Below are 19,728 nucleotides of genomic sequence, written 5' to 3' on the forward strand. Positions count from 1 at the left end.
GTTCAGGTTTCAGTCCCCGGGATGAAAAGTGGAGCGTGGGCGCTTCTCCGGGTTTTCTATCTGGGCCACAGGACATCATCAAAACTTCATTTTTAAAGCATTCCTTTTCTTGGTGACATTTCACTCGGAGGCACTGCATGCTGAAAAGAAAAGGCACAAAGCAGAGATTCTGCTGGTTCAAAGGAAAAAAAAAAAGAAGGAATAAAATCTCATCTAGGACAGAATTTCTAAACATGTGTTTGAGTGCCAGGTTGGTACCAGTGTTTATGGGGAAAATAGGCAAGGTGACTGACTGTAAGGGGCACAGAGTTGAATTGTTTCATTATAACACTCATTAATTATAATGCATATTAGAAATACGTGTATATGTATATACATGTAGGTATGTACATGTGGGGTGGGTAAAAGTAGGTTTACCATTATGAGTATACAAAACACAGAGTTTATCCATGTGTTATTATTTATGATACACAACACAGTTTACCCTTGTGTTATTATCTGTGAATGATTATATTTTCCATACAAACAACTGTAAACCTACTTGTGCCCCCACCCCATATGTACTGGTGTGTCACCAGCACTTCTAAGCTGTGATTTCATGAATGTCATTGGCTAGAATGAGGCTCACATTCAAAACAATATGTCAGTTTTGCAAAAAAAAAAATATGTATGTATATATATATATATAAAGTGAAGGAGCCCAGGACCAGGTGGAATGTCAGATGTCAAGTGCAGAGGAGGCCTGCAGAGAGCCAACAACCAGAAGGTGGTGGGGAAATGACCAACATTGGGGAAATGCTGACCTGGGAGATTCCCCACCTGCTCAGTTAGGGGAGCCCGGGCCGGCTCTGCCCCTCCCTGGCAGTGTCTGTACGTGCGAACCTATGAGTCTACATCGCCTAAGAACCACAGGCCACTACCGACTTCCTGTGACTCAGTGGGATTTGCACCACAATCCCCTATTGTCTAAAGGCCCGTTTTCTTTGTGCAGAGAATTGCACATCCACCATGCCTCGATCCCACGTGACCCATCAGCCCTCCTCTCAGTAAAATGCTATAAGCAGGATATTGCCAGCCACTCAGCAGGCACGCCTTTCAAAGAGGGCATCCTCCCAATGCGTGGGCTCTGCACTGAATTCTCAAATGCAAGGGGAGGATTCACAATTCCCTAGGACACAGCTGAGCCGGGATGGAAAGACAGCGATGATGGTGACTTGCTACTGAGGCTTCAGCGCATGCCCAGCACAGAGCATTAAGTGTGTGGGTGTGTGTCTGTGTGTACAGATATGTCAATACAGAAAGAAACACAATGTATGCAGGGTTCAGTGCTCTCTGCGGTTTCGGGCACCCACTGGGGCGTCTGGAAGCATGTCCCCATGGATAAGAGGGGACTGTTTTATACAGTTCGTGCCTCCCGGCCACTTGAACACCTTACACCACCAACGTGAAGACGGCCTTAAACACACCGTGCACTCCGATGGACGCAGGAAGTAGGTGCCGCAGGCGGTTTCTTGTGTTATTCTGGAAGCAACGACGCTTTCTTACTTCTGCTGCCAAGGAGACACACCCATGCTTCGGGAGGAGTCTGGGCAGGGCCTGTTTAAGGATCTTCATCATTAGGAATTGAGTTTGCAGTTCCACGTGGAGGGGGGAAAAATCCTAGAATTTAAAGGCCACCGAGGGTGCCTCCATATTATTTACGGACCCAGTGAAAGAGTAACTCTCTAACCCCGCATGTTGTACAAGGGGCAGGTGGCCCCGAAAAGGCAGAGTCACCCTCAGATCGAGTACACCTGGTAGGAGAAGAAACATTCGACACCATGCTGGCTAATCTAGTTTGTACCGTGGGGGGAAAAAAAATAAGGGGAATGTGAACTTAATGAAGCAAAAGCATGACTCGTATTAGAAAGCGATTAGCTAGGATCTGGGCGGTGCGTATGGCGGGGCCGTGTTACAACTTGATTTGGCTGGTGTGCTTCAGAAGGACTCGTAATTCATGTTTCGACTGGAGAAATAGCTTCAGCACGTGACGCGACGCACCGCATTTTTGTTCAGGTGGTGCGACCAGAAGCAGGAAAGGGAGCTGTTTGAAACCCCAAGTGAGAAGGTGACCTCAGTGATTTCCACCCAGCCCAGCTCTTCACAGGGATGGTGGCACAATGTGGGGGTGGGGGGGGCATTTTTGGCAGTGAAATAATGTTGTGGGACCTCCTGGTTTTGAAGACTTATAATTTTGATAGTCCTTGTGTATGGAAGCAGGAAGTGTGGTGGGTACTTCAAAAAAAACTGCCCGTTCAAAGCCGCCTGTGTTCATACAGAGGGGGATGTGATTCTCTATAAGCTGTATCATTAGGGAAGAGACATATGGTCAAGCTTGTGTGTCACTCAAAAATATTAGTGATAACGAATGCATGGTATCATTCAATGACAATGCAATCTTTATAACATACGAAGGGTCATATATAATACAATGAAACATTGCTGTTCTTATTCAGAAGGTTTAAAAACTTCTATCGAAACGAAACCCTTAGATAATAAAATAGCCCAACATTAACAGTGGAATCGCGTGTACAGCAAATATTAAAATCAATCACTTTCCGAAAAGCAGTCTGCATTCTCCGAGAAGGGCTGGTGCCGTGCTCCCAGCAAGGAAGAGGAGGGAGGGGATGGAGTCAAAACCAGCCGTGGGACAGTGACCTGAAAGCCTGGGCGTGAGCTCCGCTGCTTTTACCTGTAGCCTTGTGGGGGCAGGGGCGGTGGGGAGGAGGAGCATCAGAAAGGAGATCAGAAGTGTGGGTCCCCACCCCTCCGTGCGGGGTGACATAGAATCGAGTGAGTCCTCTCATCCCTCCAGCCCTCCTTGCACTTTTTCACAAGAGACTGGTTTTCCTTTAGATCAGAGTTTCCAAACCCGTGTTCCTTCTGGCTCAGGGCAGGGAGGGTGTCGTTAAGAGGGTGGAGAGTTCCAGAGGGTGGGACTTCGGGTCATCTTCTTCTGTCCAGTGCAGCAGCCCTGCTCCACACACCAGGATTCTGAAGTCGTTTTGGTTTACGGTTCAATCGCCAGAAAGGGGTTCCTATGATTTTTAAAATGTTAGAATCCCCTTTTTTAAAAAAAAGTTCCGTGATCTTCGCATGGATGCTCTCTGTTTTTATGCTCTTTTTAATTTTTATTGACATCTCTGTCTTGAGGCAATGCACCTGAGCGGGTTTATCGGAGGCCAGTGGTAGCGATGACGACAGTGTTTTGCTTACAGGGGCCAGTAACAACCTGCTCGCTCAGGGAGCGCTTGACAGGGGCCCGGGCGTCCGCCAACCGGTCAGTGGAGGTTTTGTGCCATTTAACTAATGACCTCTGAGACGTTCACAGTGGCCCCGGTCTATTACAAGCTCACAAGGTTCTGTGTGAAGTACTTTAGGTTCCTCGCTGCATCCTCAAAATCCACGAAGGGGGTCTCGTTTTCCGTAGTTTACAGATGAGAAAACCAAGGCTCAGGGAGAACGAACGACACATCCAAAGCCGCAGGTTAGCAGATGCCTGGCAGCCCCCCGGGCCTCTCCCACACTGCAGCTCTGGAGGATAGCAAGAGCGTCTCCGGGGATCCCGGCCAAGACTTTTAGCCCGAGGTCAGCCTCTAAGCTGATTATTGCTTAGTTATTAGAAGAATAAATTATTTTCTCGAATAAGCTTCCTCCCAAAGCTTCCTCTGTTCTCATCACTCTAGTTTGTTGCTTCTAAGTCCTTTCCAAGAGGAATTAAAATGTGGGTTAGACTCTCAAGTGGAGAGGATGAGAAATACTGCTTCTAGCTGGGAGCACAGTTGTGCCGGCACGCAGTCAAGGTCTCCTTCAAGGTCAGTGGACTGCGTGACCCAGTGTTCTGGGTCTAGGAAGCCAATGTTCAAGCTTGAAGTCATCCCCAAGGGCAACTCGTGTCTACTTTTCCATTCTTCAGATCTTTGGGTGCCTGGTTGTGGTACCATAGTGTGGGGGTGGTGTGCATTCTATCAGGCTGCCTTTCATCCGTGTGTTGTCGGGGAGATCTCCGCTGTGATCCCCCCACTGCTTTGCTGTTCTGTGTACACAGGTCACGCCCTCTGGGCTCTGCTCCGCTGAGCTACACGGTGTTCTCTACCACTGTTTCCATGTCAGACAGCAAGGTTCCGTCCAAGGCGTCTGCGTTGGGATGGACTAAGTCATTAGATGTGACAGTCACTCAAAGAAAAAATTAAACTAGCGAAACACAGGTATGCACGCTCAAAGGAGGCTCAGAGAGCTGCGTCTTGTGTCCTTGGATGAGACAACTGTCCCCAAGCCGACTGCGTGCCTAGATAAGCTGACTTCACTGTGAGATCTTGCCAATGGTTGTCTCACTAAGCAGCGCCTGGGGCTTTCACGGAGTGAAGTCACCTCGGCCCCGGGGGAGCTGATGGCCTCACTGCCCCTGAGAGGAGGAAGTTTCTGTCATGGTCCCTCCTCCACCGCTCAGGCATGCGGTTCCCTCTGCCTGTGGCCGGCCCGCCCAGCTCACCCTGTGCCGCTGAGCTGTCGACAGGAAGGGAAACGGAGGCCCGTGACCCGGAGACGCGTTCATTCTGCTGAAGAGGAGACTTGGGGACAGAGTCGTGGCTCTCCTCAGCTCCGTCCCTGGCCTCCCCATCCAGGGCTGTGACTTGGACGGGGCACCCAGGAGCCTCTGCTGGGTGAGCGTGAATGCGCTCTGTCCAGCTCGGGAGGGTAATCGTGTCGCCAGATGCCTGTGCCTTCCCTGAGCAGCCCATTCCAAACCAATCTTCCGTGAATTCATCGAAATGGTTCTCGTAGCGTCTCCACTCGGCTGCTTCCGTGTCAGTGCCCCCCAGCCCGGGGAGGCCACCGGCAGGGCACTTTCCAAACCATCATCTGAACCTTCCTCCCTGGCGCGTCCTCTGCCCCTTCTGGGGAAATTCTCCTTCCCTCCCCGCCCCCACCCCGGCTTCCTTTGCCGTGCGGGCCACAGTGCAATGCTCTCTTGACTTCTAAGAAATGAGTTAGGACACGCCTCAAAGTGCTTCTGTGGCCTCTGAAAGGGGTTGACTCTGGGAAGAGTAGGGGAAAAAAATATATGTGGGAACAGTTTAATTGTCTCCATGAGGATTCTTAGTAATCAGGATGCTGGTGTGTTTTCCAGAGCCTAGAGCAGACATAAATAATGTAGCGTAGCTCGCTTTGTGCGGGCTTGCCGAGGAATGCTGATGGAGAGAGCCAAACCGGGATCTGAAGCGCCGGGCTCCCGGCACAGCCTTTAAAATCCTTTTATTGAGTAGTAGTGTCGAAATGGCACCGGGGCTGCGGCGGGCTGTGCATGCCAGGGGAAGCCGGCAGAGGAGGGACTTAGGGAGCAGCTGCCTCACTGGGCGTTTGGAGGGTGAGAATCTGGTGCAGCCCCGATGGCTCCAGCTAACGACGGGGTAATTTCGTTCTGTGTTCCTAATCCCAGAAGGACTAGGACAGTTCCGTCGAGGCCCCGCGAGCTCGGTAAGTGTGCAGCTGTTGCTAACAAGCTAGGACTGGCCCCTCCAACTTCGTTAAAAGCGTCTTGCTCGCCTTTTAGAGCCTCTTGCCTTAATGGGGAGAACCAAATGAGCTTTGAGGGACAGCTAACCCCAAATGAAGTCCTGCAGTTTAAGCTCATTGAAAGGCGAAGTGTGCACCGGGGAGCGCAGGGGGGGACCACAACCGCCACAGTTCATTTGCAGGAAGGAAACAAATGTATCACTACGTGGGACTTGTACAGGAGGTCTGCCAAGCCACATGTCCAATGGAGGCGTCTTCCAGATTTTGATTTAAGGCGCAACTTAAACCCTGTCTTGGCCACAAACCATCTACGTGAAGGAAAAGATGGGGAGCTGAGGGGGAGGGCGGAGAGGGATGTTAGAAATAGTTGTCGTGGTTAATGCGAAGGGATAGGTCCTGGACCTTCAGTGAACAGGACAGCTGTTCCCTTGCTTGTATTCTGGTGGTTTGAAGAAGGACCTCAGGGAATATTTGTTTGTTTTTCCCCCTTTTTGATGAAGGCATTGGGGTCTAGCAAAGAAGATTAAAGCGGGATCCGTTTAACTTATTTAGTTTGCCTCACAGACATGAATCTTCAGAACGGTAAGTGTCGACTCTCTTCCTACCGTTTCGGGTAACTAGCTGGGGGAAAAGTTCTGGAGCGTGAGTTCTGAGCGAGGATCTGTTGCCAGATCCGGGCTGTTTGTGCAGTTTTTGGCCAGTGATGGGAGCTGGTTGGGCTGGCACAGAAAAAGAGTAGAAGTGAAGCTGGGTTGGACTGGAAGAGTCAGTGTGATTTTGTTGCTGGTTTGATAATTCATGGCAAGACCTCATTTGGAAACCAGCTGTCACTCACTGCAAATCACAAGAAAAATGTGAAGTTACTTCATTTTTTTTACTTTTATCATGGGACACATGTACTTTTGTACACGTGTACTTTTTCTCTTTCAACTTGCTACATAGGTATTTGGGGGATTTTTTTTCTTCATTTAAAAGGCATCATGGTTTATAAAACAGTATTTAGAAATGTCATTTGTAGTCTGAGCCCCTGCATGTATCTTAAGAACTCTTAGAAGTTGCTTTTAACCCTCGGATCGAACTGATTGAGAAGAGGTGCTTTTCGGGGGGGGGGGGGGGGGGGGGCTCATTTTCTCCTCCCCCAACAGTGCCCATGCCTTGCTCTCCTGCTGCTCTGAATGGTCCCGTCAAAACTTTAGTCAGTAAGTGTCTGTCTGCAGACTTCTCTCTGCTTATGCAAATGCTTTCCCAGCTCAGGGTTGTTTTGTCTGCCTTTTGTTTTCTCCGTCAGTTTCCAGCAGCGCAGGTAAGGACCCAGAGGGGGCTTTCCTGAGATTGCTTTAGTCCGAAGGATCTGTGTCACCAGTTTTCCGGCAAGCCTCCCCTGCATTGGGCGAAGGCATACCTCTCTGTGAAATGGGCTGGAGATCTCATTAGCAATGTAATACCTCCACCTTTTGGAAGCTTTGGGGTCACGGCTATGACTGTTTGAAAAAAAAATAGAATAAAATGGTAACAGAGAATCAGCTAACAGGTTATCTGTAAGCTGTTCTCTGTCAGGCCTGAGTTCAGAAATATTCTCAGCCCCCCCAAAACTGTGCTGCTTGTTGGCTTTTATTTATAAGGGCCTTAGAAGAAGGTACATTTTGAACTGCAGAGAGAAATATAATAGTTCCCACAAACAAAAACTCCGTTTTTATAACCTAAGAAGCGACCTGAAGGAACGTGAGGAATTGCCGGAAGGCTGTGGTTCTCGGGTGCAAAGTCACGGCTTCATGTTTAATTTAACAAAACATTAAACATTTCATGTTTAATTTAATGAAACATTAGAGCACAAGGATTTGTCACCTCCATGACAGAGTGTCAGAACCGTGGGGCAGTCTCAGAATATATGTCCTTTCTGCAGAATTCACATGTGACACTGGATAGGACTCACACCCAGAAACCTGTACTTTTTTCTAGGGGTTCTTTTTGTTGTGGTTGTTGCTGATAGAAGCAGCAGCCCAAAAAGCAAGTACAACAACAACAACAACAACGACTACGACACATTAGGCATGCACTACCAGTCTAGTGAATTTTAGGGGGGCTATTAGCAGGCATTTAGGCAAATCTATTAACATTTAGCATCAGCACAAAAGCAGCCGCATGCCTGCTTTCTGTGCCCGTGAGAAAATAAGCCCAGGGATCTTCAGGACGAGAGAAAAGGGCAAAGGTGGGAACCGTTTGTTAGTGAAGGTGGTAAACTCGTGTTAAACCCATTTGGATTTTTTAGTAATCTCTTTAAGAAGCGGTGGGGGGGAGATATTCGGAAAAAAGGAAGGAAATGTATCTGTTTGGTAAAGATGGTCACTGATGAGAGAACGCCCTTTGTCCTGCGTGGTCTGCCAGATTTTTTTTTTCCCCTTAGTCTGGAAAATGCGGTCGGAGGTTGACAGTGCTATTCCGCCTTCGGCGTGCGGTGGAACACGTCCCTGTGTGTATTTCAAAGGGCTGAACTGCGCGGGTCTCTGCCTCGCCTCTCTGTCCGCGTCCAATGGGTGGGGCTGTGTTTCCACCTGCGGCCTGAAGTGTTTCGTTTCTTTCGAGAGAAAGCGGTTTACCCGTTTGAGCAATGAAGGCAATCACCGATGTATAAAATGTGCGTGTGTGTGTGTGCGTGTATGTATTTATGCACACATAATGTACGGCACACAACACCCCCCCCCCCCACACACACACAGATCCTGCTGCCGTTTCCGTGAGCTGCCGCCCGCACCGCTGCAGAGCGCTGCGGGACTCACAAGGCGGAGTCAGGCGAGTGCAGTCCTCGGTGGGGCAGGAGTGCGCACACCTCCCGAGTTGTTACACACTCAGCCTGAACGCGCGGCTTCCTCGTGCGCCTTGGAGTGGCCGAAACCAGATGCCTCAGAGAGAGAGAGATGCCACATGAGTGCAATTCAGAGGAGCATATGGCAAGAGGAAATCGTCCTGACAGTTACCCGAAACACAAGGAGCTTTTCTAACCTTTTTAAAAAATCGTTTTAACCCCATCCTAAGTAGCAGCAGCAGATACTTTATAGAGTTGAATAATTTCTTTTAACTCTTTGCATTCTGGAATAGGGTGTAAGAGAGTGAGTGGTCTGGACCGCTAGGGAGCCCCGGTTCCTTTGGTGGGGGGAGGGGCGGGGAGCCGCACCCCCCCCCCCCCACCCAGGGGCAGGGAGGATGGCTGGATGCCCAGTTTCGGGTTCACTCCTCCAGACCGGTTCCCTTGGCCTCTGGGTCTGGGGTCCGAGACCCAGCAGGGCGGGGTCTGGCTTCCCCACCCCCCCAGGCTGAGGAGGTCCCAGCAAATCTCCCCACTGCGTGCTGTCCCAGCTGCCCTGTCTCATGGCCTGTAGCCTTCGTGACCCCTCTGGGACCACTGTCCTGACCGGCAGGTGGCTCAGAGGTGGCAGAGGCGGATGGCAGGTCTCACCACTGCAAAGGGCCTCTTCCGAGTCCCGCCTGGGTGCTGGCACTCTCGGGCGTGGCCCCACCCTGAAGGCACTCCCGCCCGGTGAGAAAGACCTGGCGACAAACCTGCAGAAAGCACGGGCTTCGGGGGCTGAGGAAGGACGGCCAGGCGTGGCCGCGGGTGCCAGGCGGGTGTAGAGGAGAGGGCGGCCGGTCCTTAGAGAAGGGGGCGGGTCAGGATAGGCTTCTCCGTAGAGGCCGCCGGTCGAGAGATGTGGCCTGGGGGCTCCCCTGGAAGACATGGGCAGGGCCTCCCGGGCCGGGTAGACGGCAAACACTGGGCAGATCGGGGAACTTCAGGGGCTGAGCCCAGTGGGGCCAGCACACAGGGCACGAGGGCGGCAAAGGGGTGCCCTAGAAACACGAGGGAGGCCCCCAGTGAGCGGCTTTCCGTACTGTCCTGTCCACACCAGCAGGCGGCACCTCACCGCAGGAAGTAGCGCAAGGCCGGGCGTAAGGAGACCTTGACGGTGACGCAGGGCTCCGGGAGGGCTTCCAGGCTCCACCCCCGCCCCCACCCTGTCCACGTCTAGTTCAGCTGAACAAAAAACTTGTCCGCTGCTGCTGCTGCTGTGCGTGTGGCCCAGGCAAGGAAACGTGGGCTGCAGGTCCCTGATGCAGCACCGGGGGCTGCTCCCTGACCACCTCTGGGAACGGAGCACAGGGCACCTGCGAAGTCATCTCCTGTGCTCGCTAAACTCGCTGTACGGCTGGGAAGGTTTGGGGGAGGAGCTTTTCTGTGACATCAGCAGAGCGGTGGGAGGCACGTTTTCTCCCAAATCCTGCCATTTCCAAGTGTCCCCACTTGAAAATCCGGGTGGGGAGGAAGGCAAATACGCACGTTTACGTTTATGTCTTGGACTTACATTTGTGTGTGTGCACATATTGGAGGTGTGTGTGTGTGTGTGTAATAGTGGGCGTGCTGGGATCCTTGGTATAGTCAGAGCTTCAGGAGGCGGAGTCAGAGTGCAGGTTCAACACCGACCCTGGAGACAGACACAGACACTAGCCCCCAAGGTTAACGAGTGTTTTTTTGCTCAGCCCATGCAGTGCCTGATTCGGGGGGTTTCACTTTGTTTTTAAAGGTTTCGTTTTCTCACCGGTAATTTCACTTCGTACCCTGTGGCAGTGGCACGGATGCCCCCACTTCGGCTGGAAAGCCCCAGCGCAGTCCCCAAGCGTGGGTCCACTTGGGGTGAGGGGGGACAGGGCAGTCTGTGGGCAGCCCCTCCCTGGACGGACGGGTGGGAAGGGTCCCACCTGTCTTCCCATGGGCTCTGTCCTCCCAAATTGTTGGGGCTGTCTGGGGAGGTGTGTGCCAGGCTGGCGATGGGGAACCTGGGGTGCGGCCCTGGCTGCCTAGCTGCTCTCGGGTCAGAGTGCTGGGCATTGCACATCGGGGCGGGGGGGAGTGACTGACCTTCTGTGCCCTGACTTACCTGTCTGGAGAGTGGAAGGTAGTACTCATAAGCTCTGTGGGAACAGTGCTCAGGATGACAAATACACACAGTGGCCAAGAGGGAGCTCAGACCCCAAGTCCACAAACCGGCCCAGATGCCGGTAATCCACAGGGCTCCTGGTTCATGCTTGCAGTTGCTTCCCAGGGCCGCTCCTGCGGCCCCGAGGGCTGAGGGTCTGACCTCGCAGCCCTGGGCCTGTTCTTCTCTGCACGCTGACCCCCCACCCCCGTGTCTCTTGGCCCTTTTCCTCAGCGAGCGCAACACACGAATCACACAGACCAGCAAACTCATGCACCCAAGACCTCTGGGGGGAGCATGCTTTACTGAAAGTTCGGGGAAAGGAAAAGTTTTACGTGCCAGCGATAAAGAATTTTTAGATGAAGCGTTTGGCACCCAACTTCTGAAACAGTCCTCGTGACTCGGAAAAGCGAAGTCACCGAGGATCTGTCCATTGGGGTGCGCTGTCTGTGTCTGCGTGGGTCTCTCTCTACCGGAAACTCAGGGGCTCCCCCCGGTGTGTTGGTGCACAGCTCAGGCCTCTCCGCTTCTGACCCCAAAGCCTGGTCAGCGCCCCGCTGGACAGAAGCCAGTCCGCCTGGGCTTAGCCCTTCTCTCCCTCCAGGCAGGCGGCACGAGACCAAGACAATGGTTCGGAGATTTCTTTCCCCCACGGACAGGAGTAATGCCGTTTCCCATCATCGAACTCCAAACCCCCAAGAAGGGAAAAGTTATGATTTTGTTTTAAAAGGTTTTCTGACATGTAATGCTGTCTTATGTACCTCATCTTGTTTTTCCATGTCTTTCCCACGTGGATGATTGATTGACTGGTTGATTGATTAGAGAGGCTGTATTGTCAAAGGGCTGTATGGTCCGGCGCTGGTGCTTTGCCGGTTACTACCTGTGTCACTCTGAGTGACAAGAGACGCTCCTCATCTGTGGTGGTTGTGTTCCGAGCCCTCCCCCACCCCCCGTGGATCCCTGCCACCGTGCACAGTGCTGAGCCCTATACAGACTGTGTTTCCGACGACACCTCGGTAGACTATACTCGCCCTTCCTGTGATGATGGGAGAGGAGGAGATGGGGTGGGGTGAGTGCCAGGCTGTGTAAGGGGGGCTGGAGCACCAGCAGCCTTCGTCTGATAACTGAGATGGCGACTACGTGGCGAACGGACAGGGAGCGCCTATAGAGCATGGACACGATGGACCGAGGGATGATTCGCTGCCCAGGCGGCGGGGCGCAAGATTTCATCACGGTGCTCAGAACAGCACACAATTTAAAACTTACGAACTGTTCATTCCTGGGATTTTCCATGTACTCTGTAGCGGGTAACTGCGACTGTGGAAGGCAGAACTGCAGATAAACGACCACGGTCCGTGAGTTCTCTGCGCCCCAGGCGGAGGGGGGCCCTCCCGGCTCCACCCCGATCGGCTCGCTCGCTGTGTGACTGAGCGAGACGCTGCCTGTGGAGGAAGGCACGTGTCTCAGAACCCGCCTCGCGCAGTTAGTTTCTTTGTCTGCGCTCAGTTTCATCCTTTCGTGTTGATCCAGATTCCACCATAGGCTCTTCCCTCCTTTTACCAAGATAAATTTCGATTTAAGTTGGTGGGGCGCCAGGATCCTAGCTCAGACCCGGTCTCACCTCCCACCACCGCGTGGAAGTGGGCACGGGGTTGCGGACCCTCCCCCACCTTCGAGACAGAAGAGGGCAGCCCTGCTGCCTTCCTGCAGGCAGGCGTGGGGACCAGTGTGCCTGTCCCTCCTCAGTGGCCCTCCTCCTGGTGGCTGTTCCGGCCAGACAGCTGGCCCACCAGGAAGTGGTCTGGAACACCTGGCATTATGTTACCGGAAACGCACACACTCAGGACCATCTCATTCATCCTCGGGGGCAGAGAACCCAACTGTTTGCTCCCTCCGGAGGTGGGGCTGGCGGGGGCACAAGGGGCAGCTATTACAACTAAATCGTAGTCAACCGTGTGAGCGGCAACATGGAATTAAAAAGTGACTAGCTACTAGTTAGATCATGGCTTAGCTCATAACGGGCAAATCAGTCATTCTGTGGTGATTAACATCTATTCAGAACAGAGAATGTATTATGGGTACTAAATTATCATAGGAATTAATGCAGTCTTTTTAAAGGGCTTAAAATATGTTAATGCATACAGTATTCCAGCACCTGAAGAATAAGGAACCGAAGTCATTAAAGATAGATATAATTATATTTATTATTGCAGAGGTCTAGGTGGAGGGAAAAACAGTTTAATGAGCATGAATGAAACAGTGCTTCTTTATTTAAAACTTCTTACCTAAAGAAAGTGTTCCCTTTGAGGAGTTGCCTCGTAGCGTCGCTGACTGAGAGGACTATACAAGAAGTAAACCAGAGACAATGGTTTTCTAACCTCTGGGCAATGAACTTCAGTGAAACTATCCACTCCCTCCCCATTGAGCTTAGCAGGGGGCTCAGCACCCCCGCCACCACTCTGCCTGCCGCTTCTGGAGCTTCTGTCTCCTCTACCTGTCCGCCCACGCTGCACCCTGGAGCCGCACGCCCCTTCCAGCCTCTCAGACACACCCAGCTCTTTCCCACCGCAGGGCCTTAGCACATGCTTTTCTCCTCCATGACCCTGATTTTACACCCATTCGTTGGTCCATTGCCAGGCTTTGTCCTCACCAAATCCTGAGTCCATCAGCATCCCCACTTTACGGGCAGAGAAGCGGGTCAGAGAGAGGGGAAGGGTGTTTCCCTCAGTCCAGCTGATCTGAGGTCTTCTGTCCACCCGGGCTCTGATGCCCCTTTGTAGGGTCGGCTGCGACCACCCCCCAGGTCTCAGCTCACAGGCCGTCCCTGCCCCCTTTATCTAAAGTCCCCTCCCCCTCCACCCCCCACCCTTTCCCTCTCAGGACCCAGCCTGTCCCCTGCAGCGCACATGAGCGCAGTTTAAAACTGCTGTCTGTGCTAATGTGCGTGTCGTCCGCTGGCGTTTCCCTTCCCTGCCACTATCGTGTCCGTGACGGCGGCACCTGTTTTCGTGTGGCGCTGTGTCCCGAGCCCGATTAAAGGAGCTGACATTTCATAAATGCTGCAGGAGTACTTGTCTAAGGGATCCTTGAGCTCACGTTCATCATTGGCTGTCTATAGCCGGAATAAAATGATACCTTCCATCTATCTGTCTTTCCCGTAGATGAAAAAAAACAACGTATGTATTCATACTATATCTTTGTCACATTTTCATAAAGCGAGGGTAACTTTCTTTCTGTGATTAAATATTTTCTTTGTCAATTGATGTAAAAATGACAGCCTCGTATCACCATTTCTACACTAAATCTGGGTCCCAGTGCACAGAAGGTTGGGGATCCTGAGGGCCTGGCTCCTGTCTGGCAGGTAAGGAGTCAGAGAACCCGTGAGAGGAAGGGGACAAGGCACTGGCTCAGGGCAGGGAGCCGGTTAGGACAGAGTTCCGGAGCAAACCCCGAGCTCCTGCCCAGCAGCTTAGTGTTGCTGCTGCCGCTGGCCTGGGCTGGCAGCATCCGGAGGAGCCTCAAACAGCAGCGCTTTTCCCAGGACATCCCCGCTCCGAAGGATGTGGTGCTCGGGTGTGGCAGATGGAAGCGCTCTTGTTTTCACAAATCTTGGGAGTGCTCGAGGTGAAAATTAACCGTCTGCCTGTGCTCCTGCTGGCATGCGTGTGAGATGTTATTTCCTGGTACGAGGTGGAAGGAGAAAAACAAACACACTTGGTGTGGAATTACAAACAGAGACCCCAGAGGTCCACGTGGGGCCTAGAGGGAGACACCGGCCTTGGAGGAGCCGCCCGGGCTTGCTGGTCAGCTTGCTGGTCGTCTCCAGCTTCGTGAGGACACCCTGGGGCTGCACAAGGCGCCGGCACCATGGTTCTTGACGATTTAGGGGCCGGGGATAACATGAAAGTCTGGGCCTGTGTGCCCAGAGGAAAGGAATGCGTCCAAAAGTGAAACATTTTTCAGATTATTCAGGGATGTCATGGACACTCTTTGGACCCTTTGGGATCCCTCGGGGCCCATGGAGTCCAGGTTAAGCACATCACCCCTAGTAATAGTGATTACTATAGCTAATATGTATCAAGCTCCTATAATGTGTTAGACACCTGGCTAATTTTATTTTCTTTTAATTTTATACATATGATACACACATATACTGTGGATGCTCGAACAACACAGGTTTGAACTGCTCGGGTCCACTTGCATGTGGGTTTTTTTAAATAAGCCTGATACCTCTATTTTTCTCTTCCTTAGGATTTTCTTTCTCTAGCTTATTTTATCGTAGGACTACAGCATACAACATATATAACATACAAAATGTGTGCTAATCAACTGTTTATGTTATCAGTGAGGCTTCTGGTCAACAGTAGGCTGACAGTCATGAAGGGTTTGCAAAGTCAACAGTTATACACCAACTTCCAGCTGCATGGTGGCCGGCGCCCCTAACCCCCATGTTGTTCAAGGGTCAACTTTGTGTGCATGTGTGCATATATATATATATTTTTTAACTTAATCCTCAAGTATCAGAATTGCTTCCACTTTAAAAATGAGGACACTGAGGCTCAGAAAAGCTAGAAAGTTTCAGAGGCCGGATGAGAACCCAGGTGATCTGATGCCGCAGGCACACAGGGACCAACAGAGTCTGTCTCCGTGAAGGAAGGAGGTCTACACCGGCTTCTGTAAGGCCTTGGTCAAGCCCATGGTAGACAATGAAGCTAAGCAGGACGCCTTCCGAGTGCCGGAGGGGACCACAAACGGTCAGGTTCTCACGGCGAGACAACAGGGATGGTCCAGGATCTGCCTTCTCCCCAAGGCCCGCCCTCTGACGCTAGCGGGGGCGGGGGCGGAAGCTGGGAGTTCTCGCGGTTTTATCGCGGACAGACCGTATCAGACTGATTTCACCTGGAGCAGGTCTGTTCTCACATGGGCAGCTGGGTCCTGTCCGAATGTGACATCCTCTGGGAATGTTCAGAACCGACTGGACTGTCGGCACACTTTATGGAAGGCTGTTAGTATCAGGTGTGTTCAGTATTTTTTTTGTTTTCCTCCAGAAAATAAACAGTGTACCCGTTAGAAACTGTTTGAGGATGTTCCTTTGACCCTTTTTTCTTCTTTCACTGTTAAAGGAAGCAAAAGTTTTTTTTTACTTATGTGTAGATGGTATTTATCAACTTAGAACTAATAACTTAAATGGCTCTGTGTACTTCTAAATGTTTTTTTTTTACTTGTTGGACCTTATTTAGCCATTCTGTCTTGTCACTAATATCCTCAGTACCTGCTTTGATCTGGGCCCCTGGCTTTGGGCACTAAGAACGCACAAGTGAGTCAGATGCAGCCTGTGGCTTCCAGAAGCTTCCAGTCTAGGAGGAGAGCAGGACATGTGGTGTGTGGTGCAGTGAGCAGACCCAGGAGCAAGTGGTTGGCTCACGTTCAAAAGTCTGGGATGGACTCAAGAATGACTTAGAAAAACAGCTTCGAAAACGCTGTTCCCTAAAACAAGGATTCCCACGTTTGCGCAGACAACAGAATCCCCCCCAAGAGTTTGCTAAGACAGATTGATAGGCTCCACCCCCAGTTCTCATTCAGTGTGTTTGGAGCAGGTCCCCAAATTTGCATGTCACACAAGTTCCCAGCAGGGGTGATGCTGCTGGTTCAGGAAACACACTTTGAGAACCACTATTGTAGCCTTTCTAGATGCAAGAGAATGCAGAAAACACTCGTGTTTCTGGGTTTTCATCATCTTCATTTTTTTTTCAGATTTATTCATTTTTAGAGAGAGGGGAAAGGAAGGAGAAAGAGAGGGAGAAAAACATCAGTGTGTGGTTGACTCTCACGTGCCACCTACTGGGGGCCTGGCCCACAACCCAGGCATGTGCGCTGACTGGGAATCAAACCGACAACCTTTTGGTTCTCAGGCGGGCACTCCGTCCACTGAGCCACACCAGCCAGAGTTCATTGCCTTCATTTTAAACTACTTCATTTTATCCTCTTTCTGTCTTGCTCTGTGGTGTGAGTTTCCTTATGAATACACGTGCTTCTGTTCTCTCCTTTGAAAGCTTAGCTCTGTAATGTTCTGTAAGCTTTTTTTTAAGTACTTGACTTTGAGCTTTCATAGGTAAGGACGGCAGGGTACTAAGAAGAATGACAGGCCTCGAATGTGAATGACGGCTTGTGGGAATTCTTACGGATGTGAGTCGGTGGGGATGAGCTTACTCCACAGTTACTGAGGTTAGCATTGTTTCCCACACTCTGCACCTGCTGGTGGACAGTGACATGAACAAGGCCGTCAGATTTCAGACCCACCGCCCCTGCATCCGCTCAGGTCCTAGGGGCCCAATGTGACACTCCTGGAGGACAGTGCGAGGCACACAGGAAAGCCAAAAACAGTGACAGCACAGAGGTCTTTTCATAAACAGAGTCACACTTTCGACTAAAGGCAACAGAAAAGGTGAACCCGTGCCACAGAGCAATACCAAGCCCTTCTATTAATGATTCTATTGGTTTCCGGTACTCGTGTGGCCCACTTTGCATGGGAAATAAGAACCTCGTGGACGGAAAGTTCATCATGTGTCAATCCTTCCGCAGCAATTTTCCCAACAGTTCTTTCAGCCCTAAATGCTTTTAAGCATCTGCCAGGATCGTATAATAGCCGTAATGGGAGGCAGAAACAACAACAGCAACAGTGACAACTGTTTGCTGCATAGGAATGAATGGAGTGGCCCTCCCCTTTCCGGACCATCACTGGCGCTGTCCGCACGCGGACCTGAACGTGCAGCTGAGCGGCTACCGTTGGCCCTCGGACCTGACCGTGTCCATAATTTTTATGTGTGTAGGAGTGATGGCAATCGAGGGAGAGAATGGACCACAGATATACATACATCTATTTGGTCCGTATACGTATATATATTTAGCATCTCAGAGATGAGGCAAGTCAATAAACAGCTTGGTTCCTAATTCATTCAGGAACGAAACTAATGGCTTTCTCAACTGAAACAACCGAACCCGATAACTAACCGTTTGTCAGGGCAGTCATAATGGTATTTGTATCTCTTTTAATTGGCTTTAACCTTTCCCTTCATGTGCACAGTATTAAAAAATTAAAGAGGAAAGTATTTAGAGGCATAGATTTACAGCACGGCGCGGATTACACGCCTTTAATGAGGTCAGGACAATAAACCACCTGAGCAGAACTCGCCGCCCAGTGATGGATTACTCCCCTTCCCAACAGCTCGGCCGGCGGCAGCCCGGGTGGGGGCACTCGCAGGCACGCAGACGCGGCTGTGGGGACCGAGCGGTTCTCAGCATCGCTGCTGAGCTGGCACAGGGTGTTTCCTGTCGCCAGGGACGTCGAGAAGTTTTCAAAACACGGAGCTACAGTGTGCCACGTGAAAAACAGGAAGTCGCGGGCCCAAACGCTCCAAGTTTATGTAAGACTCTGACTTGCGTATGTCTGTTTATGTGTGAGGAAATTCGCAAGGTCGGGCAAAAAGAAGAACGGTGGAGAGGGAGGGAGGGAAGGAAAAGAAAATACTGATCATTTGGAAGGAGCGCCCAAGGGTACGCTCGAGCCGGTTTGCACGGTTTTGTAAGCTGATTGTGCAGCGCCCTTCCCAGTCCCATCAGATGCTCTCAGTTTAAAATTGCTTAAAACTGTAGGTGGTGAGGGGGTTTACTCCACAGGCCTCAGGGAATGCTGCAGATCTGAGCTCCTTTCTCCCAGACAGCCGAGTGTTAAGCTATTCTCTGTGTACCACTGGACACAGAGCAAATCGTTCCGAGCGGTTGTACCTGGAGAGTGGCTTCACCAGGGGAAGGAGCAAGAAGCAGGGGAAGGATGCAGCAAGAGGGTTGGTAATGAGAAACACAGCTGTTTTTTTCCTCTGTGTGTTACCGATTTCTTTATTCCCTGAATTTTTCACTAGGCATTTATCACTTTTATAATATCAGTACTAGTGTTACTAATGTTAACAATGATTCACTGTAAACATTGCATTCTTCAATTAGTCCACAAATAGTCTTGAAACTTTTTAAAATATAAAAACAGAATGCATCACTTTTACCTTGAAAGTCAGGTGCAAAGCATTTCTACAAGGAAAGGCAAAACCGTTCAGATAAATGATAGCGTCAGACATTCGAAGGACTGAAGACCAGCCGGAAGGGGTGGTGTCCTTTGGTGCGGAGAACTTCCTCCAGTCTTCCTCCAGTTCAGAAGGAAAACACACGCACACACCAAGCGTGGACATAGCTCAGTCTAGAGCGTGGAGTGTTTGCGGGCAGACCCCCTCCCACAGCACATTCCAGTGGAGAAAGTCACGCAGTACCTCCAACACTTGTCTCCTCTGGCTTGGCCGACCCAAACCTTATCATGGTCTTTACCTAATCCGCAGCCTTCCGCTGGCAGTGTGAAACATTGATAATGAAAAGAAAAACACTCCACTCCAGAGAGCAGAGCCACAATCCTACCAATAATGTACTGTCCATGTGGGCCAGCCTCTCTGTCACCAGTGAAAGAAATGCTGACCCTCTGTGCCACTTGGGAGATGTTGAGGTCTCTTGTCAGCCTGGATAAGGGGCGGGGTAAAGAAGGCTCATTGTTTCCCCCTCCCTTCCGGATCTTTGTCACTTTTCTCAGGTGTTCTGTCTCCATGACAACCACCTCCAGGTGATACCCTACTTATGACCCAGTTGCTATAATTTCCTACCGAGGACTCTTCCAAATGAAGGTCCCCTTCCTAGAAGCCCTTCACCTGATCGTTCATGAGAAAAGATGCTTGGGTTTACAAACATGTATTCATTCATCTACAAATATTTCTGTCTGCCAGGCCCTAGGTTCGATAAGGAGATACGTGGTAAACATATCAGACAGGACCTTGTTCTCACGGAGCTCAAAGTCCAGTAGGCAGGGACAGACAGAAATAAGTAAACCAATAAAAAAGAGAGAGAGAAAGAATGAGTAACACTTGGAAAATGTGAAATGATGTCGGGTCGGAGGAGTGAGAGAGAGCAACAGGTATTGATACTTTATATTCTCTATTTTTTATTTTGTTTAGTTTTATTCTTCTGTTACAACGATCCCGATTCCCCCAGCCCCTGTTGCTCTCCCCTGCCCCACCCACCCCACTGTATCCTCTACTTTAGAGGGACCGGGGATGCCGCCATGACTGAGAAGGTAAACTCGGACCTGAGATGTGAATGACGGGAAGAA

The 19,728-nt window shown here is 50.9% G+C and overlaps 1 protein-coding gene across 4 annotated transcripts in view; it reads left to right on the forward strand.

Moving 5' to 3' along the window:
* Nucleotides 1–19,728, forward strand: part of TENM2 (teneurin transmembrane protein 2) — a 1,103,034-nt gene that overhangs the window by 715,736 nt on the left and 367,570 nt on the right. The window contains exon 1 of one of the 4 annotated variants that reach the window (XM_036014379.1): nt 5,550–6,138. The exons of the other annotated variants lie outside the window; for them this stretch is intronic. Coding sequence (XP_035870272.1) covers nt 6,123–6,138 — 16 coding nt within the window. The 5' untranslated portion in view covers nt 5,550–6,122. Of the gene's footprint in view, nt 1–5,549; nt 6,139–19,728 lie in introns of those variants that run through there. 4 annotated transcript variants of the gene reach the window in all.

Source organism: Phyllostomus discolor, chromosome 13, assembly GCF_004126475.2.
Source record: "Phyllostomus discolor isolate MPI-MPIP mPhyDis1 chromosome 13, mPhyDis1.pri.v3, whole genome shotgun sequence".
Classification (NCBI taxonomy): Eukaryota; Metazoa; Chordata; class Mammalia; order Chiroptera; family Phyllostomidae; genus Phyllostomus; species Phyllostomus discolor.